This window comes from Miniopterus natalensis, chromosome 12, assembly GCF_054644295.1.
Source record: "Miniopterus natalensis isolate mMinNat1 chromosome 12, mMinNat1.hap1, whole genome shotgun sequence".
Lineage (NCBI taxonomy): Eukaryota > Metazoa > Chordata > Mammalia > Chiroptera > Miniopteridae > Miniopterus > Miniopterus natalensis.
In genome coordinates, this window is record NC_142092.1 from 73645550 (window position 1) to 73668994 (window position 23445).

Here is a 23445-nt window from a genome sequence, read left to right on the forward strand (position 1 = left end):
TGGGTTCACCGACTATAACAAGTGCACCACCTGGTGGAGACACTGATGATGGAGAAGGCTGCACCCGTCCAGAGACAGTGGGTATACAACAGAGCTCCTGCTCACTATGACTGGGAGCCTGAAACTGCTCTAGAAGAGTAAAAAGACAAAAATTTCAGGACAAGACAAAAGAGATACAAATACAAAATCAAATTAAAATCCTATAATCTGGTAAATTTCCAAAATATATAAATAACTCATGCAACTCAACACCAGGAAGACAAACAATCCAATTAAAAAATGGGCAGAGGCCCTAAATAGACATTTCTGCAAGACGACACACAGATGCCAACAGACATTTGAAAAGGTGCTCAATGGCACTAATTACCAGAGACACACAAATTAAAACAACAACGAGGTATCACCTCACACCTGCCATAATGGCTACCATGAATAAATCAACAAATGTGTGCTGGCGAGGGTGTGGAGAAAAGGAAACCCTGCAGCCTTGGCGTATCGGGACGACGCTCTAACCAACTGAGCTATCCAGTCAGGGTGTGATGAGTTTTCAAAAGGATCAGAAAGTCAAATAAAAAACAGGCAAAGTAGAGCCAACATTTGTATAACTGGAATATCTGAAAAACGAAAATAAAATGATGCAATAGAACTAACATTTAAAATCACAATCCCAGAAATTTTTCCTGAAATGTACTAACACCCACCAATTGATTTTTAACAAAAGTGCCAATTCAGCGGGAAGTAATTCAACAAAATTTGATTTTGTATTTGTATCTCTCTTGTCTTATCCTAAAATTTCTTTTTACTTTTTTAGAGCAGTTTTAGGTTCCCAGTCATAGTGAGCAGGATATATCTTTACATAAATGGTAATGGGACAAATAGACATCCATGGTGGGGGTGGGGAATCTCTACTCTGACCTCACGCTATATATAAAAATTCAAGATGTCAATTTCTAGAAAGATGAAATAGAAGAACTTTCCCTCCTCTATCCCACTAAGCACCACTAAAAGCCTGGACGTTGTATGTAAGGCAAATGTAAGAAGATCCTGAAAGATAGAAAGAAGGAGGCAGATTGGCTAGTGACCTTGGAATCTGAGAAATGACACAGCAATAAGTTTTTCTTTTCTCGGTTTTCTTTTATGCTTCACATATTCTTGGTGTTGGAGAAGCTAGCAACCCAGAAGTGCCAAAGAGCACAGATTTCTTAAAGTCCCAACAAAAGCCAGCCTTCTCTAGTGACAGGATGAGGGGAGGTGTAGCCCAGCAAGATAAGAAATTAGTAATAGACAATCACTACTCAGCTACAGCCAAACACTGCAGGAAAAAACGGCAGCCCTACCTCCACTCATGAGCAGAGACTGAGTGAGGCCAGCCTACATGGCCCCCCTCAACAGCCTGTGATGAGGTACCCAAAAGCTTCTGCTGGGGTGGTATCAGAGGGAGCCAAGTGGGGATCTCTTGCCCCACCCTGTAGTAACAAGACCCCCAACCCATGCAACATCAGTACAGGTCATGTGGGGAGCCTGGACTTCAATTATTACTGATAAGTAATAAGTAAAGGGAAGGCACCCCTTCCCTTTACTTGCTGAAGTGAATCCCAGTGGAAAGCCAGGACTTTTACCAACACTCAGAGGTAATGAGGCCAACCCCTGCTCTGTCCATGGAGGCTGTGGGGGCAGCAGAAAAGGTACTCTCACTCTCTCAGACTGGATGGCATCAGTGGAGGCCCAGGGAGGAGCTAGATCTCGATCTCCCACCCCAGTCCAACTGGAACAGAGCTCACTCCCACTGGTGCCGGTGGAAGTCAACTGAGGAACCTGTGCTCCATCCCACCTGTCCGTGAGACAGCTCCCTGCCCCTCCCTGGTGGAGCAGTGTCACTGTAGACCAGCTAAGACAGGTTTAAGTAAGACTCACAGGCTAATGGCATAATATCAACATGTCTAGGTCTCAATAAAAATTACTTGTCACACCAGTAAAATATCAATTTCAATGAGAAGAGGCAATCAACAGACACCAAATAATACAGATGTTAGAATTATCTGACAATGACTTAATGCACCCATCATAAAAATGCTTCAACAGACTATTTAGAGCACATTTGGAAAAAAATGAAAAAAATAATCTCAGCAAAGAAACAGAAAACCTTAGCAAAGAAATAGAAGATATAAAGAAGAACCAAATATAAATTTTATGACTGAAATATACAATAACTGAAATTAAAACTCAATAGATGGGCTTAACAGCAGAATGGAGCATACAGAGGAGAGAGTCAGTGAACTGGGAGACAGAACAATAAGAATTACCCAATCTGAAAAACAGAAAAAAAAGAGAAAAGAAAAAGACCGCAAAAAGTGAACAGAGCCTCAGAGACCTTTGTGACTGTAACACAAGATCTACCATTCATGTCAACAAAGTCCTGAAAAGAAAAGAGAAAGAGGGCAGAGCTGAAGACGTATTCAAAGACATAATGGATGAAATACTCCAAATCTGGCAAAAAGACATAAACCTACAAATTCAAGAAACTGAGCAAACCCCAAACAGGATAAGCCTAAAGAAACTCATGCCAACATACATCATAATCAAACTTCTGAAATATAAAGACAAAGAAATAAATCTTGAAAGCAGCGAGAGAGAAACATCTTACCTATAGGAAGAAAACAATTCGAATGACAGTAGATTTCTCATCAGAAACCATGGAGGTCAGAAGGAAGAGGCACACGTTTTTTTCAAGTGCTGAAAAAAAAAGAACTGTCAACCCAGAGTTCTATACCCAGTAAAAATATCCTTCAGGAATGAAGGGAAAATCAAGACATTCTCGGATGAAGGAAAACTAAGAGAATCTGCCCCCTGCAGGCCTACACTAAAAGAATGACCAAGGAAGTTCCTCTAAATAGAACATAAATTATGAAAGAAGAAATACTGGAATATCACGAAGGAGGAAAGAACAATAGAAGGAGAAAAAAATACGAGTAAATACAATGTACTTTCTTCCTAAATTTCTAGGGTGAAGCAAAAGTTATAACACATACTGATGTGGTTCTAAATATATACAGAGGAAACATTTAAGACAATTATATTATACATGGGGAGGAAAAAAGGAGTAAAGTTGTCATACTTCACTCAAACTGGTGAAGTGATAACTCTGGTATACTGGAGTAAATTATTGTATAACATCATACCCAGAGCAAACAGTAAAAAACAATACAGAGATACAATAAAAAGTACTACAGTTAAATCAAAATGAATTCTTAAATATATACCAGGAACCCAGGGAAGGCAGGAAACAGAAACCAGAGAAACAAAACAAAACAAAACCAAAAAAACAGAAAGAGTGTAAATGGTCTTAATATGCCAAATAAAAGACAGAACTGACAGAATGAATTAAAAACATGACCCAACTATATGTTGTCTACCGGAAACTAACTTAAAATATAACCATGCAGCTAGTTTGAAAGTAAAAAGGTAAAAAAGATATACCAGAAAAATATGAATCAAAATAAAGCAAGAGTGGGGGTGTGTTTATGTCCGATAAAGTAGACATCAGAGCAAAGAGAACTGTCAGGTACAGACAAACACATTGCACAATGACTGAAGGGCCAAGCTTTCAAGAAGGCACAATTCTAAATGTGTATGTATTTAAACCAGAGCTGCAAAATGCATGAGACAAAAGCCAATAGAACAGAAAGAAGAAACAGATAAACCCACATTTACACAGAAATCAACACCACCACCGACCCAAAGGACGGAACTGGCACTCACAGGAGCCTGCCCAACAGCAGCAGCATGAGCATTCTTTTCCAGCACCCACAGAATGTAGACCAAGACAAGCCATAGCCTGGGCAGTACAACACACCTTAACAAGCTTCCAAGATTCGAAATGATAGAGTGTGCTCACTGACCACAAAGTAATCAAACTAGAAGTCAGTGACAGAAAGATGACAAGAAAGCGGAGCTCCAAACACCTGGAAACTAAATGACACACTTCTAGGTAATCAATGAGTCAAAGAGGAAGTTTTAATGGAACTGAATGAAAATGAAAATGTCAAAGTCTGTGGGACACAGATAAAGCAGTCCTCAGAAGAAAATGTACACAGCATTAGAAAAAAGGAAAAGACTCCAATCAATAATCTAAGCTCCCATCTTAAGAAACGAAAAACAGCAAAATAAACCCAAAGCAAACAGAAAGAAAAAAAAGAGCAGAAATAAAATGCAACTGGAAACAAAACCAAGAGAAAATCTGTGAAAAGATTAATGAGATTAACAAACTTCTAGCAAGACTGAAAAAAAGGGAGAAGACACAAATTACCAAAATCAGGAACAAACAGGCTGTCCCTACAGATCCCGAGGACAGCAGAGTAAGGGACACTGCCACTACACCACAGAAACCCGACACCTTATGTGAGATGGACCAGCTCCTTCCACAGCACCAGCTACGACAATTCAGCCCATGAGACAGGTAACACAGCCTATGATAGTAATAATTTTATGTTCCCAAAAGAAATGTTCCATTGGCACCAAATATTTAATGGAGAATGACCACCAATTCTACACAATCTCCTCCAAAACGCAGATGAAACGCTTTCCAGTCCATTTTATGAATTCAGTATTCTGATACACAAACTAGGTGACAGTAGAAAACAGAAAACTACAGACCAACATCCCTCATGAACACAGAGCATCTCCTTAACAAAATATTAGAAAGTAGAATTCATAGCTCTTCAAAAACTGGTTTTGGCAAAACTGGGCAGATACGTGCCAAACAATGAAATTGGAATACATTCTTACACCATGTACAAAAATAAACTCAAAATGGGTTAAAGAACGAACCCTAACCCTAGGCCTCACCCTAGGGTTAGACTTGAAACCATAACGCTCCCTGAAGAAACCATAGGCAGTAAACTCTCTAATACTGATCTTAGAAATATGTTTTTTGGATATGTCTCCTTGAGCAAGGGAAACAAAAGGAAAAGTAAACAAATAGAAACATCAAACGAAAAGTGTTTTCACAGGGAAAGAAATCGTCGACAAAATGAAAAGGCACCCTACTGAATGGGAGAAGACAGTCGCCAAAGACACATCCTATGAGGGGCTATATAAAAATTTATAAAGAACTCATACAACTCAACACCAAAACACAAGCAATCTAATTTTAAAAATGGGCAGAGAACCTAAACAGACATTTCTCCAAAGAGGACATGCAGATAGCCGACAGATGTATGAAAAGGTGCTCATGCCACCATCACTGTCAGAGAGATGCAAGTTAAATCCACAGTGGGGTTCACCTCACCCCTGTGAGAATGGCCACCATCAATGAATCAACAGACCACGGGTGTTGGGGAGGATTCGGAGAAAAGGGACCCTTGTGCACTGTTGGTGGGAATGCAGATTGGTGCAGCCACTGTGGAAAACAGTATGGAGTTTCCTCAAAGAATTAAAAAAGAGCCCGGCCAGCGTGGCTCTGCAGTTGAGCATTGGCCTAGGATCCAGGAGACCAGGGTTCGATTCCCCATCAGGGCACATGCCCAGGTTGCGGGCTTGATCTCTGGTGGGGGACGTGTATGAGGCAGCCGATCAATGACTCATTGATGTTTCTCTCTCTCTCTCTCCCTCCCTCTCCCTTCCTCTCTCTGAAATTAATAAAGATATGTTTAAAAAAACAAAATTTAAAAAGAGAGCTTCTCTATAGTCCAGTAATTCCACTTCTGGGTGGAAACAAAACCACTAATTCAAAATGACACGCGCGCCCGTGTTCACTGCAGCACTACTTGCAACAGCCAAGCTATGGGAGCAGCACAAGCTTCTACCAACAGGCGAGTGGATAAAGCAGCGGTGCGCACACGCACAGGAGAATGAGATCTTGCCATTTGTGACAACATGGGTGGGCCTTAACAGCATTATGCTCCATGAGGTAAGTTAGACAGAGAAAAACAAACACCATATGATCTCTTACATGTGGAGTCTAAAATAACTGAATGAACAAAGCAGAACAGAAACAGGTGGGACAGGGGACAGGGATAAAAAATAAACAAAGAAATTCTTAATTGGTGGCAAAATTCTTTTTAAAGATTTTTAAAATTCTATGTTCTATAAGGAAGTTAAGCAAAAGAGAATTTAAGCACAAGATAGAAAAAAACTTTGAAAAAATTACGCCATTTCTTTGCGTAACTTATAAAACCTAAATCAAATGGATCATTTCTAAGGAAATTATAATTTACCAAACTGATCTCAGGAAATGAGAGAGTTTAAACAGACCAATATCTATATAGAAATAGAGAAATTATTAAAAAACTACTTTTCTAAAAAAAAAAAGCCCCAGATGATTTCACAAGGGAATTTCACCAAATTTGCAAAGGCCAAGGGAAGCCTGATGCTAACCTGTCCCAGAGAAGGAAACAAAGAAAACCTCCTAATTCTTTTTATGAATCACTGGGCATAGCCTATATAACATCTCCAGTAAAATTCCCCGGGAGAGCATCGCACTTCAGGAGAACACACATGCCTCTCATTACAATGTGGCTGGGGTTTTTCTTGGCTGATATTAGTGAAGGAAACATGTATACAGCCCCCATTTTTCAAGAAAAAAATTTGGGGAAAAACTCTCAGGCTTCAGTTGGTCAACTATTAGAATCTTGAGTGTGTGTTTTTGAAAAGGGCAGTAAGTCTCAGTAAAGGAGGGTGACAGCTATTTTAACCATGGTGGTCAGGAAATAATGTGTTAAGCATTTTATGTCCTAATATGAGTTTTTACTTTCCAGTGTTTATGCTTTAGTTATAGTTTAAGGTAAGAAGCTGGCTGGGGTCAGTCAGGCGTGGCTCAGCGGCTGAGCATCAACCCAGGACCCAGGAGATCAGGGTTCAATTCCTGGTCAGGGCATATGCCTGGGTTGCAGGCTCGATCTTCAGTAGGGAGCGTGTAGGAGGCAGCCGATCCATGACTCTTTCATCATTGATGTTTCTCTCTCTACTCTCTTCTGAAATCAAAAGATACAGTAAAAAGAAAAAAAGAAAAAAAAAGCTGGCTGGGGACTTCTATAACCAATCACACTGTTACAACTTTACAGCACATTATTACTCTCCCATATGAAGTAATGGGGCTGGGACTTGCATTACAAGATTCGATTTTCAGAAATGGATTTGTGACGTTAAGCAAGAGATAACTATAGAGCATTAACATCTAAGCCTATGAGGCTCTAACGTAATATAAGGAAGCTACAGAACTCATCTCACTTTGAAGCATCAATCCAAAAATCCTGCATGTTAACACACAGAACCCAACATCCTGTGAAAAACAGATATGATAACCAAGTGGGGTTTACTTTAAGATTGAAAAGACAGCTCAATATCAGAAAACTCATTACTGTGAACACCACCTTCACGGGTGGTCTCTGTGGAGGATGACAGGCCTTCCAAGTGTTCGATATAGTTACTGAGAAATGGACTAACAGACACTGTGGCATGACTTTACACACACGCACCTCTCAAGCCCAAAACCAGTATCCTACTGGGTGTAGGCAAAACAAGGCAGGGTCCCCATGAATGCCACTATTCTCTGAAAGTGTCTAGCCGCTGCAATCAGGCGAAATAAAACCACAACAAGAGGCATAAAACTTGGAAAGGAACAGTTAGAACTATACGTGCACAAATTTTGATAATATACTTAGAAAAACACACATAAGAGAATCAAATGCTAAAACTGATAAACAATTTGGGAATTCAGAAAAGTAACAGGATACAAAATTAACATATAAAAATCAGGAGCTCAGATTTCTGCCTCTAGCAGTAGCAATAATGGGGACCAGATGAACCTTCCCATCAGTAAAAATAAAAATACCAGATATGAAAAGAATGAAAAGACAAGCCACAAACTTGGAGAAAATATTTGCAGATCACATATCTAATAAAGGACTCTTATCCAAAATAGAGAAATATATCTTAAAACTCAATGATTAGAAAATAAATCAATTAAAAAGTGGGCAAAAATATTGATTCCCAAAATCAGTGATAGGAAGAGAACAGAAAAATCCCCCAATATGCAGAGAGTAAACAACACACTTCTAAATGACAAGTGGGTCAAATAAGAAATCACAAGAGAAATGTTATTTTTAACAAAATAAAACTGAAAACACAACTTATCCAATGCTGTTACTGCAGCGAGCAGGGCTCCGAGGGAAACGCAGGGCTGAATGCAGGTGCTGGAAGAGAGAAAGACGTAACTCGACAGCCTGTGCTCCCTCCCGCCTGAGGAACCAGGAGAGGAGAGACAGGTCAAACCCACGGTGAGCAGAGGAAGAGGGAAGAACTAGAGCAGACACTAGTGAAATCGACATGCCTCTAGTTAGGCTAACTAAGAAAAAAGAAGAAAAACACAAATTACTAATATCAGGAAATAATCAACAAAAAAACACTCCTGTAAACAACAAGGAGCTTTAGCAAGGTTGCAGGACACAGTTAATTTACAAAAGTCAACTGCTTCCCTATATCCCAACAAAGAGCAAGTGGAATTTGAAATTCAAAACACAATACCATTTGCATTAGCACCCCGACAGTGAGACACTCATGTATTAATCTAACAAAGTCTGCAGGAGATCTCTGTGAGGAAAACCAAAATCTGATGGATAAAAATGAAAGATCTCGATAAACGCAAAGGTGTCTGTGCCCGTGGACAGGAAGCCTCAGTACTGTCAGGACACCAGCCCTCCCCAGCTCGACCACAGATTCAGTACAGCCACAGTCAGAATCCCAGCAAGTTATTCTGTGGATAATGACAAACTCATTCTAAAGTTTACATGGAGGCAAGAGACTTAGAACAGCAAACAATTCAACACTGAAGAAAAACGTTGGAGGACTGACGCTACCCAGCTTTGAGACTCGCTATGAAACTACAGTCAAGGGTGCGGTGCTGGTGAAACACAAATAGAGCAATAAGCTGAAGAGGGAGCCCAGAAGCAGACCCGCCACTATAGCCACCCCACCCCTGACACAGGAGCAAAAGCCACACAACGGAACAAAGACAGTCTCTTCAACAATGGCACTGGCACAACTGCACATCCATGTGCAAAAATGCGAATCTAGACAGGCTTTACACTCCTCACAAATTTTAAGTCAAAATGGTTCACAGGCCTCACTGTGAAATGCAAAACTATAAAATTCCCAGGAGATAACGAAGGAGAAAACCTAGATGGCCTTGGGTATGGTGTCCCTTTTAGAGAGAGCACTAAAGATGTGACCCACGAAAGAAATCATGAGTAATGGGCTCCGTTTAAGTTAAGAATTTCTATCTGCAAAAGAAAATGTCAGGAGAATGAGAAGACCAGCCACAGACGTGGAAAAAATACTGCAGAAGGCACATCTGATAAAAGGTTGTTATCCAGAATGTATGAAGAACCTTAAAACTCAACAATATGAGAACAAACAACCTAATTAAAAATGGGTTGAAAACCTTAACAGACACCCACCAAAGATACAGATGGCAAATAAGCAAGTGAAAAGATGTCCCACACTGCACATCATCAGGGAAACGTAACTTTAATCTGACACCACAACACCCAGAGTGGCCAGAATCTGGAACCCCGACTACACCCAATGCTGTTGTCTCACTCCCTGCTGGTGGAAATGCCAGTTTGGTGGTTTCTTACCAAATTAAACATGCTCTAGCCACACAATCCAGCCATCGCTCTCCTTGGTATTTACCCAAAGGAGTTGAAAACGTATGTCCACACAAAATTCTGTACACGATAGCCGCTTTATTAATTGCCAAAATTTGGAAGCAACCAAGATGCTCTCCAGTAGGTAAATGGATTTTTAAAAAGTATGAATATCATTTAGTGCTAAAAGGAAATGAGCCATCAAGACCCGGAGGAACCTTACAGGCATGTGACTGAGTGAGAGAAGCCAATCGGAAAAGGCTGCACAGTGAGACTCCAACTCTGATGTTCTGGAAAAGGCCAAACTATGGGACAGCGAAATGATCAGGGACACCAGGGGCTGGGGAGGAGGAGCCACACCTGGACACCAGTGAACAAAAGCCAGGTGGGGACACTGGGTTTCTCCTCCAGATGATCCAGAGAGAATCAGAGCAGGCTGGCTGCTGGGAGTCTGGAAAGACAAAGTCACAAGCTCCCATGGAGGTATAACAACAAAGCAGCAAGATCAGGTGAGGCAGCCAGAGCCGGCCTCCTTCCCATGTTATACCTGGGACAGTGCACTGGTCCACAGGCTCCAGCAAGAGCACCGGGTAAGAGTGGGCGCATGCACATGTCTGTGTGTGGGCACCAGGAGCGTGGCAGCACCTCGTGTGCTTGAGAATGAAACCTTCACCTGGCGTCCACATCCCCTCTGCTTCTGTAGCCTCTCCTCTTCCCCTTGGAACGTTTTCTCTATCCTTGATGCTCACAAAACAGCCCTGCACCTTCCACACAATGTGAGGGGCCTGCACTCATTGCCTGCAGCTCTCTCCCTACTCGATGGAGTGACTTGTTCACCCAGGAGTCTCAGTGCCCGCACACGGTGAGGACCTCATGGACATGAGTGAGTGAGGGGAAGGAAGAGGGAAGCTCAGGCAGGGACAACAGGGCATGGGAGTGGATGGGAGGGTGGCCACCTCCCTGAGGACCTCCTCCTGCAAACCCACAAGTTCTTGGCCCGCTCACGTCTGTGCAGTCATGACACTGTAACCCCACAGGGCAGCTCTGGTCCCTCCCTGATGCTATGTCGCCAGCACTCTAACACTGCCTGGCACTCAGCTGGCAACTTGCAGATGCTTTTGGGAGACAGAAGAGAGCTTAGTGATGTGCAGCAGCAACAGCACTCTTCTGTGGCACTGGAGAGCAAACAGATGCTGATAGCAAACGACTCTCTTCTGCTGGGGGAACAATTCGCAGAAGCAGGCTCTGTCCCCAAGCAGCTGCCATGGAGGAGGAGAGCAGGAGAGCAGAGGGGAAGCAACTGGGCCCTGCTCTGCTGGTACGGGAGATACTCACTGGGAACAACTGTGGTCTCCCCAGGAGGGCCAGTCTGTGTCACTGGGATATGAGCAGTGGCACTTGGGTCTGAGGGTTGACTGCCCATTCGAGTGACGTTCCGCTGATTATCTGCATCCTCTGGCTGTTCTTCCACCTTCTGTACACAGGTGCTGGGCAGTGCATGCACTGGACCCACGCCCATTATCCCACTGGCCTCCAGGTCACAGTGTGGCTCCCTGCAACCAAGAATGCACATCAGAGTAGGATGCAGCTCAGGTCCAAACTCCTATTCAGTCTGCAAAACCCAGCTCCTTAAGCCTCTATCTAGATCAAATAAATACCTGACCACCTCTGGCATTATCATATGGTTGTGTTTTTTTAATTCCCACCAGGGGATATGTTTATTGATTTTTTTAAGAGAGAGCGCAAAGGAGAGGAGAGTGAGAGAGAAATGTTGATGTGAAAAACACTGATGAGTTACTTTCTGTATGTGCCCCAACCAGGGACCAAACCCAAAACCCAGTATGTGCCCTGCAACCTTTTGGTGTACAGGACAATGCTCCAACCAATTGAGCCACCCAGAAAGGGCTCACACAGTCTTTTGTCGTTCTGTACACATCCATGTTTTTAGGTGTAAAACACAGGGATGGGGCTGACTCACCTGTCTGTTCCTGGCACAAGGCCAGGCATGGCTGGCACCACCATGCGTGTGTGAAATGGAACTGTGTGCAGAATGAGGAGGACGTTTCCCTAAGTCACCCCAGCTGCTCCCTCAGGCCAGAGCTCCCCCAGCACAGAGCTCTGAACACAAAGATGGAGCCACTGGCTAATCCTGGGCCATGGCTTTGATTGCAGGGTTGGTTCTGGGTGGGTGTGGCCAGCAGGCAAGTGTGGGGACTGCTGGCCTCAGCCAAGGGGCTCTCAGTGTCAGGGTCAGATCCTGTCCCTCCAGGGAGCAGGCCAGGGAGCAGGCTGCGAGGGCCTGGGGGAGCTTTCTGTCACAGCCACACACCCCAGACCCTCCCTTTCAGTCTAGGGGCTCCTCAGCTTCCCACAGGCTCTCCTGACTCCTCCCTCCAGAGTTCCCCAATCTCCTCTTCTCCCTGGGCAGTCCCTGCTTCCCCAGTGTGTCCCAAAGCAGCCCCAACATTTCCCCTAAACACCCCCTTTCTCCCCTAGCCTTAAACAACGACAGGCACTCACTGAGCACACCCTTCCCCACCTGCAGGTCCAGGCTTTTACAGTCACCTCAACCAAGCGGGACCGTCACCACCCAGAGGAGGCAGAGGCAGGGGTGACAGCGTGGGGGGCGGGCGCGAACAGCGGTGGCCTGTGGACCCTGCCGCGCGCCGGAGGCGCGGCGCGGGCGAGCTGTTCCTTCCACCCTGCGCGACTCACTGGGGCTGGGGGTTCCGCGGCTCCTTCTCCTTGTCCCGGTCCTCGCCCTCGCCCTCCTTCGCTGCCGCCTCCTTGGCCTCCTTCTCGGCATCCTCGTGCGCGGGCGGCGCCCTGTGCCGGGCCCGGTGCCTCCGCGCTGGCTCCTCCGCGCTCTCCGCCTCCCTGGGCCCGGCCCGGGGGCCTCCGCGGTGCCGCGCGCGCCGCTCGCCCCTGGCTCCGTGCGCGGCGCCCTCCTTGCTCTGGTCCTGCGTGTGCCGGTGGCCGCGGTGGCGCCGGGGCTCCCGCTCGGCCGCCTCCTCGGGGGAGCCGCGCCGGTGGTGGCGCCGGCCGCCCTCGGTACACGGGCCGCGGCCGCGCTCGCCCCGGGCCTCCCGGGTCCCCGCGGTCTCCTTGCTGCGGCTGCGGTGCTGCCGTGTCCGCTCCTCCTGTGCCGCGGGCTCCCCGCCCTCCGCCTTCGGGGCGTCCGCCCGGTCCTGCTCCCCCGCCGGGGCCGGGGCCGGGGCCGGGGCCGGGGCCTTGTCCTTGTCGCGGTGCCGGTGATGCCTGCGCGGCGGGTCTGCGCCCTCGGCAGCCTCCGTGCCCTCCGGCCGGGCCTTGCTCCCCGCCGGGCCCCGCGCGCCGTCGCGGCCGGGCTCCACCACCAGCGGCCGGTCCAGGTGCGTCTTCATGTCGGGCCGCAGGTGGCGCGTGGTGGCGTAGCGCAGCCGCTCCTCGGGGTCCAGCTCGCTGTACAGCGCCTCGCAGCTGGCCCGCAGGTTCTGCAGCCGCAGCTGGCTCGCCCGCTGCTCCCACACGGAGCGCGCCTTGGCTGAGTTCTGCTGCCTGCTGTGGGGAGATGGGAGGTGAGCACCTCTCGCGCCCCCCACTTCTCTGCCTGGCAGGGGAAGCCACAGATGACACACAGCGATGGAGGGATGGCAGAGTGGGCGCAGGGAGCGGGAGAGGGCAGAGGCGCGGGAGCCCTCAAGACCCTGGGCAGTTAGTGCAGTAGGACAGGTGGGGGCACCCAGGGTAAGAGAATTCACCCAGTGGTGGCAACCTGGCAGGCCCTAGACACACCAGCCTGGGGGAGGGGGACCTCAAGGCCACTCCTGAGCAGGCAGACATTCGCCTGAGACCAAGAGGTGCAGGGAGTGGGCATGATGGGCACCAGCGTGAGGTGGCAGACAGGCTTCCAGGATAGGTGGGCACTGGACAGGAGGGACAGAATGGGGTAGGCCAGCACCCAGGTGGGCAGGGCTGGAGGACGGGGGGGAGGCTCTGCAGAGAGCAGACCTGCCAGGGTGGGAACTTTCCTCCTCCACCTCGAGAAGGAGGCAGTGAGTGAGGGAACCCAGCACAGTGGGCAGCCCAGGGGGCGAGGGCCTGGGGCACGGGTCGCCCTCAGGAGCAGACAGGGAGCCAGCACTGTCCTGCGGTGGTCAGCTCCATCAGCTCAATGACCGTTTGCTCCCAGGAGATACTGCCTGCTGTAGTCACCAATGCCCTGCTCTCTCCTGGCTCCACAGAGAGGACCTTCCTCCCTAGGGAAAGACCGGAGTGGTTCCTGGGCCCTCAGCGCCAGGAGTGGCCTGTGCTCCAGGCTCAGCTCCCACTGGACAGGTTACCAAAGGCCTGACCCCTCCCCTTCAGTCACTGGTGGGGCTCACAGACCAGGGTCCACAGGAAGCCCTTCGCATGCTGGTTCTTTGCTGAGTAAAATTCCATGGTAGGAGACCCCAGCCCACCTTGGCCAAGCAGACCTCTTAAGTCAGTCTTACCCCTCCTCCCCTGAGGGCCCTGGGCCACCGTGGTGGTGGCATCAGCAGCATGAAAACGATGTCGTCGCCTGTGTCATTCAGCAGCCCACATTGCTCTGGGCTCCGGTGCCCACCTCATCCAGCCCTCACAACTACCTTGGGTCAGGTGTTGCCCCCATTTCACAGGCGAGGACACAGCCTAGAGGACACGACCCACAAGGATCCCACAACAAGTTGCTGACGGCGCCAGGGTCGGACGCATGCAAGGGTCAAGAGAATAAAAGGTCTAAGGAGAATGGAGGCCTCAGCCCCACCCCAACCCCACTGACAGCACACCTAGAGCCACAGCCTGAGGGGTCCCAGGCCAGCCTGGGGCTCTGGGCCACTGGCACCGCGGTGACCTGCAAAGAGAGGTGGCAGCTGCCCTGGGCAGAGTGGTGGATGGTGAGCCCTGCCCCTCAAAGGTGAAGTGTGGGCGCCTGAAGTGTGGGGAACATTTCCAGGGCAGAGCGCACAATGTCTGTCCCTTACCTGGGCCCGGCGGGGAGGCAGGGTGACAGGTAGGGGACAAGTTTCGGCCTCTCTGGACATCTGCTGACTCACCTTCACCTGTCACCCAAGGCCCAACCTGCCTCCACTGACACGTGGGAGCCACGCTGCCCTGCACGTTGGTCACCTTGCAACAAGCCCGTCTTTTCTTTCTTTGACTTCAACACAGAGCCGCAAGGGACCTGTCCACCCCCCACTGGCACCAAAACACAGGGCCGGATTCTGAACAATGCTGACCCATGTAAGACGGATAGCAGCCATGTGGAGCATGCCCTGGGCATAGGAGCCATGAGGGTGCCGATCACTGCTTCAGCCCCTCCGTCAGTCCGAGCACCCTGAGATGGGCCTGGAGTATGAGCCTCTTGGTCGGCAGGGTGGTGACCCACTCAGACGCAGCCCCAATCCTGAGGCCCGGTTCTCTGCCAGACAGGCAGGTGATGAGACGAGGGACTGTGGCCCCTGACGGACTAGCTGTGCCCTTACCTCTGCTGCCTGTCCCCCCAGGAACCAGCCCAAGGTCCCAGAGAGAGCTGGGCTGACTGTGGGCTGGACTGGAGAGTGCCATGGCTGTCGAGCTCCCCTCACAGCTGCCTGGGGAGCAAGGTCCACTGCTCCACCTGGCCCTGCTCCTGCTGGTCTCTCTGCCTCTCTAGGCCCCAAGCCACCCACACTGTCTGCCGCGCCCACCCCGCAGCCACGCAGTTGGCCTCCTCTCCAGATGCATCTGAGTCTGTGCCCGGACTCTCCTCCCTCTGGCGTCTGAGTCAGCAGCCACGCCAATGCTGGTGCCTCTCTGCACCCTCTGAGTTCACAGGCAGCGCAGGGTCGGGCTGTCCTCTGACCTATAGGCCAGGGTAGCTGGAACTCCAACCTAGGCAAGGTCCTGACTTGAAAGGTCTCTTTAAGGAGCCTCATGGAGAAGCTGCCCCCTAATGCCCTGACTGGCTACACTGCAGGCCAACCCGGCCCAGATGCTATGAATGCCTCTGTGCAGGAACCCCAGTTTTCAGTTTCTGGGCTGAGAGAGCCAGTCCCCATAGCAGTGGACAGCACGCAGCAGCCCTGGTGAGCAGCATGCACACCTGTGGCACTATCTCCCCTTAAGAGCCAGTCATTTCAGACCCAGCTTTCTCACCCGAGACACCAGGGCCATGACAGCCAGCAGCTTGAGCGCTTGTGGAGCACAGAGCCTAGCTCAGTGCCGGCCGCACAGAGAGCAGATGCTCAGGATAGGCAGGAGCTCCCACCCCCACCAGGACATAGAGGGGACACCTGGCTATCTTGGTCCAGGTGGCTTGACTGTACTGGTCACTCCAGAAACCCCTCACCTGCAAGGCCTGACAGCCTAAGGAGGAAGCCCAGAGTGCCCCCAGGAGGCCACCTGGGGGTTCTATGGCTCTCCCTCAGCTCCGGCTGGTCCCATGTATACCTCACAACTGGTGCAATTCTGCTCTCTCTGGAACAAAGACCTCATAGGATCAAAGGTACATCCCCCCAAGGCAGGACGACCCCATGAATGTCTCAGTGAGCACTGACAAGCATTCTACCTCGTGGGGACCAAAGGAGACCTGAGACCCCAGAGTGACGGCACATGGACAGACAGCACACAGGAGGATACACACTAGGAGGGAGCAGAGGAGGGACTGAGCTCAGAGTCTGATGCCCATGAGCAGGATGTGGGGCATCAGGAAGCATGCCCGCTGTCCCGCCAGGCTGAAGGAGGCTTGTGGAGCTGCCCTGAAGTGAATGCTGAGGTGGAAAGCAGAGTTAGGGGTGGGGAAGGCGTTTGCATGTGGTTATTATGAAGCCGGGGCGGGTATTGTAGCAGAGCAACTCACGGTGAGTTTACGCTGGAGACAGACGAGCTGCGAGATACAGTACCTCGAGTTTGCTTTACAAAACTGCACATGCAAGAAACAAAACAGAACAAAAGTGAGGAGACCAGAGAGCGCTAAGAACGAGCACACGTGAGCCGTGTCAGGTCAGCGTGCAGGCTGCGGTGTGCATCTGGGCAGGAGGCCAGGGACACTTCCGTCAGAGCGGTCACCGGCTGGGACCTCGGGGTAAAAGAGAGGTTGAGAAAGAAAGAGCACCCAGCAGATAAGTGAGGCTAACCCGAACACAGCAAACCCCGTGGCGGCCAAAGATAAGAAACATGATCCTGGGGGCCGCCTGCCACAGCCTGGCACACCTGCCCCGGAAGGACAGACCTGGTGCCAACTGCCCCTCGATTCCCAGCAGCCCCCCCCCCAGATGTGGTGCCATTCGCACGGCTGCCTTTCAGATGGAGCAGAGCGACTAGGACAGGCCTGACTGAGGGTGTCTCCCAGGCCCTGCTGCTTCACCACCCACTCTGCCTCACCCACCACGGCCCTCAGCCCCAGCTCTAAGCCAGCATGACCCTTCCCAGGGGCAAACAGGCTACATTCCCAACCCCCCTTCCCTTGCATGTGACTCCAACCATTTCCAAGTGACTTTTGAAAAGCTTTTCCAAAACCAACAGAGGAACCAAACATCTTACAACCACTTCCCTTCAAAGCAGCTTCCCCAGGGAAGACCTGGTGGGTGCCCAGCTCCTCCTTCTGAAGGCTAAGTCCACAGACATGTGAGGAGCTTAAAGCAACTCACCTGTTGACAGGCCCTGGATGCAAACAGGTGTGTGCAAGAGAATGTGTAAATCAGTGTGGCTGCAGTGTAAGTTTGTGACTGAGTACGTGAGTGGGTGTGAGAGTGAGGGTGTAAGTGTGTGGTGTGTGAGTGTGGGGTAAACATTAACATGTGAGTAAACGTGTCCCAGGCATGTGGGCAGCAGGGTTCAGAAGGCGGGTGACAATGAGGGATAGGGTGATGCACAGAGAGCCAGGGAGGTCCCATCAACCGCAGCGTCTCTTCCCTCCCAAGAGCCTGAAGTGACCATCACCTGAAGCCAAAGACACTCACAGCCTCAGCTGACCTCTGAGGGACACAGGGGTCCCTTTGAGGGTTCCAGCATACAGCCTCTGTCCCCTGGGGTGCCGTCTGTGTCAAGTTGCATGGAGTGCTGAGGGGAGCCTCTCAAACACCAAGGACACTAACAGTCCCTCAGCATCCAAGTGTCCAGAAAGCATCTCATGGCACGGCTACGGGGGGGGGAAGGTCACTCGGGTACCCACTCTCACGCACTGGGCAGCTGGCCATAGACATGACCCTGGGGAGAGCAGGCACTGCCCATCCAACTGACCCACCTCTCCTGAAGAAGAGGAAACGTGGGGGAGGGGCAGGCGACAGTCAGACACCAGGAGCTCTGAGCAAACTACCACAGGACCCTCACACCCAAGGCCCTCACATGCCAGGAGGGTCTCACCCAGTGGGGTGTCTGGTGATTGCATCAGACCAACTGCACATTCAACAGCAGGGCTGACTACCTGCCACACAGGACCGAAGCCTAGGTCTGCTCCCTGGGACAGCCTGCAGCACCCACACAGGGAACACAGGGATGACACCTGCACATGCCCCAGGCTGGCTGTGATGTGGGCGAACTACACTGACCTCAGGACCCCTGGGAGGCAGGAAAGGAACCTGTGGCAGTGATCCGGCTGACAGCAGGTGCTGTAGGTACCCCAGGCCCAGGTGCCCATCCACAGCCTTATTCCACATAGCGGTGTCCCCAGAAGGAAACAGAGAGGCAGAAGTGTCGGCACCTCCTTTTTGGTGGCCTGACATGCTCCCCATGACTGTGCTGAGGGCCTCAGCACCCTTCTCTCCAACATCTAGGCCCAGATGGGAGTGACCCTGCCCCACACCCCAAGGAGCAGATAGCCTGGCAGGTAGCAGGGCCACAGGACGATGCAGTCGCCTCCAGAACAGCAGAGGGTACACGCTACAGAGACCCCAGGCCCACATGTACAAGTGGGAGGTTCACGCTGCCCCTTCAACAGCAGACGTCATCTGCTTACAGACTCAGGAGAAGGGACCAGGAAGGGAGGCCTGCTGAGCCACCGAATGGGCCAGACAACAAAACAACCAAGCACTCAGGTGCCCTGCAGCCGTTAGTGAGGACTGTTGTGTCCCACCTGGCTCCCTGCAGGCCCCCTGCCACCCTGCCTGGGCTCCAGGGCCTGTGACCTCCTTTAACTTCATCAAAAACCTGTGTGCTGCGCTTGGCTCAGAGACAGGTCCTCTGCAAACACACTCGCCCTGGTGGCCACCAAGCCAGAACAGGGCTGCTGTGACACCTGCTCACAAACATGCACCCCCCACCCCCACCCCCACATGCACATGTGCACACAGCACATGCACACACACAACCAGATGCCCACGTGCCAGCACGCACGCTCAGGAGCACAGGGGTGCCTGCAGCTGTCCTGGCACTGTGACCACAGTGCTCACAGAAAGGAGGAGCCCGGCTACAGAGCTGGGCCCAGGGATCACCCGGGAAGTGAGAGGTGTGTGCTGGGCGGTCATGCAGAGGAGTTCCCAGCAGAGGAGAGTGCCGTAGGCCAGACTGTACCGCCTCCTTCTATGCTCCCTTCCCCTGGGCTGAGAGCCCCCAGACCACTGCGGCCTGGGCCCTGGGCTGCACAAGCTTCCTGCTCTGAAGTTCCAAACACCTCCAGATGTGCCCCTGCCACATGCCTGGAGGCACAGCTGATCCAAGATGACCTGGGTCTCCCCACGGAAGCCTCGGTCCTGCCTTTACCTTTTCTCATCACAGAGGCTTTCCCTTGACCTCTGGCCCAACACCAACAACTCAAAGACAATTTTGGAAATGTGTTAAGTCTCTGGGCCACTGAAGTACCACTGAGAATCTCCGGGTTCACCAAATACATTTCTGAAAAGCCCTGTACAACACAAGACAAATTAACTCATTACCCCTAACTCATAGGCTCTGCTCAGGGGAGGGCCCTGGAGCCACCCAAGACGAGAGGAGAAAACAGAGGAGCAAACGTCTCCCGCATAACCACCCCACCCACAGCGCGAGGTCCACGCTGCGCATCCTGTTCCTGCTCAGACTGGGGGAAGCTGCAGAGACCTTCCCCGGTGAACCCTTACTCCCAGGCTCTGCAGGAGAGGGGTGCCACTCCCTGCATGACAGCCCTAAGGGTGGGGGGGGGCGTATCCCAACAGGCTCCAGCCAAGGGGCCTCTAAGAAAGTCTCCAGAAGGAGTGCCCTGCTAAGGGCCCAGCCTTGGACTCTAGGAGCCCCACTGCCACCCCTAACCCGCTCTCGAGAGCCTTACGCAGTGATGGAGACGTTCGCGGCTGACATGGGGCTGACTTCAGCCACTTCCTTGGCCTTCTGCAGAGCAAGCTTCTGATTGGCTGCTTCTTCCATCTCCTCTTCATCCTGTGAGCAGAGATGTGCGGCTGCCCTTTAGAACACTGCATCCACCTCTGTTCACCTCCTGGGACCCAATTCCTTCCTGTGTCTGAACCTGGGGCCAGGCAGCAGCTCCTACATTAGAACAACCCCCCTACTGCATGCTGGAGCACTGAGCTCCACTGCACACAGGTCTCCAGTGGCCATCAGGGATTCACGTTTGTGCCTGCTGCTCAAGGTGATGGTCCCCAACTTCCCTGCCTCGGCCCCGCCCCACGCGCCATCTCCTGGAACGTTCCCAAGCTGGCAACCCTACTCCTGTGCTCCAGCCCCAGGGACCCACAGCTGCCTAGGCAGGTGTGCCTGTTTGTGCCCAGCTCTTCAGACTTCCTGTCAAAATGCAAACCCCACCCTCGCCTCCATCCCACCTGCCTTGCCACAGAAGCACCTGCCACACTTGAACCAAGCCAGCCTCTGCCCCAGAGCTGTGAGGGCAGGGGCAGGAGTTCACACCTGAGCTCAGCACCGCCCACAGCAACTGCCACCAGGAATGCATCTGGCAAGGGCACTTCACAGCCTCTGAGCTTCCTTAACTGTCCGCCTGTCCCGGCTGGGACTGAGAAGCCCATTTGTCGCTCCCACATCTGGATGGCCACACCTGCAGGGCCTGGCCTGTGTTCCCGTCTACACTGAGTCCCTGGGAGGACCCCTGACACTCTGCACCGGGGGCTGGCATGTGCTCATGTGCGCAGACACACTGCCCGGCTTTTGGCCTCCGTGAGAAGGGAGTGGGCATGTGGACAGACCTCTGGCCCCAACCCCAGGTCGCTGGGCTCTGCTCCAGGCCTGAGTTCTGTGGGCCAGCTAGTCTGATTTCCCCAATCCCAAGCCAAGCTTCCCTGGGAACCAACATTCCCAACAGGTCCCAAAACACCCTTGAATCTCCTCTTAGGGTCACACAATGGCAACAACTAAGTCCCCTGTTAGCTGCCTGCAGACGTCCCACCAGAGACGATGGCTGCAGAGACAATGGAAAGCTAGACTCCCATGGAACCCCGACTCCCATGGAACCCCATCCAGGCCTGTCCTCAGCTCTGGACTCCACTGTGGTCACGGCCCTCAGGGGGCAAGGACATCACTCTAAACAGTGCTCTATAAACAAGCTCAATCTCAAGAAACAACTATTTATGGGAACGTAAAAAAAGAAAGAGTTGAGTCTCACCCTTTGGAGCCTTGGCCACCCTGACACTGACAGGCCTCTACCCGCCCCAACACCCAGAGGAAGGGGGTTCCTGAACCAGGGCAGTGTGTGTCTGTGCAGGAGCTAAGGCCCCTGGAACACCCCGGACATCACTTCCTCGGTGTGCCCTCACCCACAGCAGTACCTGAACTCAGGCTTACCCCTGCCCCAGGACAGTGGTGGTGCCAACACTGCTGCTGGGTTCCCCCAGGCCATGTGGTCCTCAAATTGCTGACACCAAGAAGTGCTCTGTGGATACATGGGTCCTCAGCACAGGCAGCCCACCACGGGCCCAGGCCACTCCCCACCTGCTCCTGGAAAGCAGGGCCCAAGGGACAAGTCTAGACCCACAGGCAACACCAGGCCCTGGCCTATGGGGGGGAAGGGAGGCTGAGCAGAGGCAAAGGAAGGGGCTGCACGGGCCTGTCCACAGGGAGCTCCTCCCATGGAGCTGGGGGGACAGTAGAGCCACCTGTCTGCACTATCAGCACCATGCACACCTGCACCTCAGCTGTCTACAGAGACGTCCTGAGCCTGCCTTCCTCAGGGAGGCCCATGTCACTCTGCCCCAGAATGGGACAGTGTGCAGTGTTGGGATGTGTGGGACTAGGGTGGATGGACTGTCGGGCATGCACAGGGACATGCACAGGTGGGCACGTTGGGGCTAGCACGGGCTCAGACAGGACACAGAAAGGTGCCCAGCATCTGCGACAGAGGCAGCACCTTCTAGCTGCCCAACCAGGCGGCCAGAGCCTCCCGCATTGTGCTCGAGGCCCACTAAGCACAGGATGAGGCTGGCACAGCTGGCGGCCCGGCAGCATTGTCGGGGCTGTGAAGTGAAGGTTACCAGGCAGGGGGCTATGTCCACTGGAGGGAAACTGCAGGGGAGGCCTGCAGAATCCCATGCCCAGCAGGCTCAGACGAAGTGAACATCTAATATTAACAGGGCAAACGCTGTCCTGCTGCGGCAGACGTGCTGTGAGGTGGCACCAGCTGCTCCTCCAGGCCCAGTGTCTGAGGACAGCACTGCCACCTGACCACCAAGCCCACCATCCATACCTGACATTGACCACACAGGGGTTTCTCCACACTCGGGATGAACATGGGGGTCCCCTTATCACTCAGGGATGAGCGCAGATGTCCACGGGGATCCCCTCCACTGCCCAGGATAAGCACAGGGATCCCCTCACGGCCCAGGAGGAGCACAGGGGTCTCTTGACTCCCCAGGATGAGCACAAGGGTCCCCTCATGGCCCTTTAGAGTCTACAAAGCCCACTTCATGGTCCCTGTCCCCACATGGCCAGGCTGATCTTGTGATGTACCACGTGGCCCCTCTCCTGAGGCCAGTGCAGCAGGTCACCACTTCTCAGGGTCCTATCTGGGCTGCATCTCGCTCAGCCACCCGCTCCTGTCCCTCTGGCCATTGTTCCCAGGTCATGGCTTCTCTAAAAGCTGCCCTCATGGTCACCTGCCTTCCTGACGTGGTGGATGCTCCTGCTTCCTCAGTGCCATCCTTGCCCAAGTGACAGCCTAACTTCTGCCCATCCACACCTTGGGCAGTGGTCACACAGGTTCTTAACCCCTGACCTGGCCCTCCTATGGCTCTCTGGGCTCATCTAGAGTGACACAGACCAACGCCCCACCCCTTTCTGCACCTGGTCAGCAGGTGGCATCCCTCCCTACATACCTTGGTCAGCTCCTGGGCATTGGCAAGATTGTCCACAGCAATGGCCAGGAATACGTTCAGTAAGGTGTCTGGTCGGCTCCAGGTAAGGAAGAGAACCCTCTGTCCCCAAACGCTCCCATGTGGCCATCCACGCTTCCCTCATGGAAAACGGGGCCCCTTCTCCCTGCATCCTGACCGGCCTTCAGCTTTCTTCCCTGGGCATCCATGTTCCCCTCAAAACCCCTGGCTCCTATGTCCCTGTGGTCCTTTGTTGCAGCCCAGAATAGCCACTGGGGCTTCTGGCTTCCTGGCCTCGGCTCCACCTCATACCATGTTCCCCCTGATGCCCACACAGACCCCCTCCACGACCCAGCCCTTCAGGGCTGGCTTTGCAGCTGAAGCTTGGGCTATTGATCAACTTGCCCTTGCCTCCCAGGAGGCCCACAAACTGCCTACTCCTGTTCCCCGGCTAGAGAGAAGCACCGGACAAACATGTCCTGCTTGTTGGGCAGCACTGGGCTCCCTCAGCTCTGGATCCTGTGGGCAGAGACCAGGTAGGACAGACCGAAACTGCCCATGACCAGCATCTCTGG

At 51.8% G+C, this 23445-nt stretch overlaps 1 protein-coding gene across 2 annotated transcripts in view; it reads right to left on the minus strand.

The window, feature by feature from the left end:
* The window catches only part of CACNA1B (calcium voltage-gated channel subunit alpha1 B), a 127576-nt gene that overhangs the window by 52798 nt on the left and 51333 nt on the right, over positions 1–23445 (minus strand). The window contains exons 17-21 of one of the 2 annotated variants that reach the window (XM_087823075.1): positions 22874–22941; positions 19867–19973; positions 16486–16548; positions 12360–13184; positions 10980–11197 (exon numbers count right to left, since the gene is read on the minus strand). In XM_087823075.1, the coding sequence (XP_087679201.1) occupies positions 10980–11197; positions 12360–13184; positions 16486–16548; positions 19867–19973; positions 22874–22941 (1281 nt within the window). The remainder of the gene's footprint in view (positions 1–10979; positions 11198–12359; positions 13185–16485; positions 16549–19866; positions 19974–22873; positions 22942–23445) is intronic. The other variant, XM_087823076.1, reaches the window with a different exon arrangement.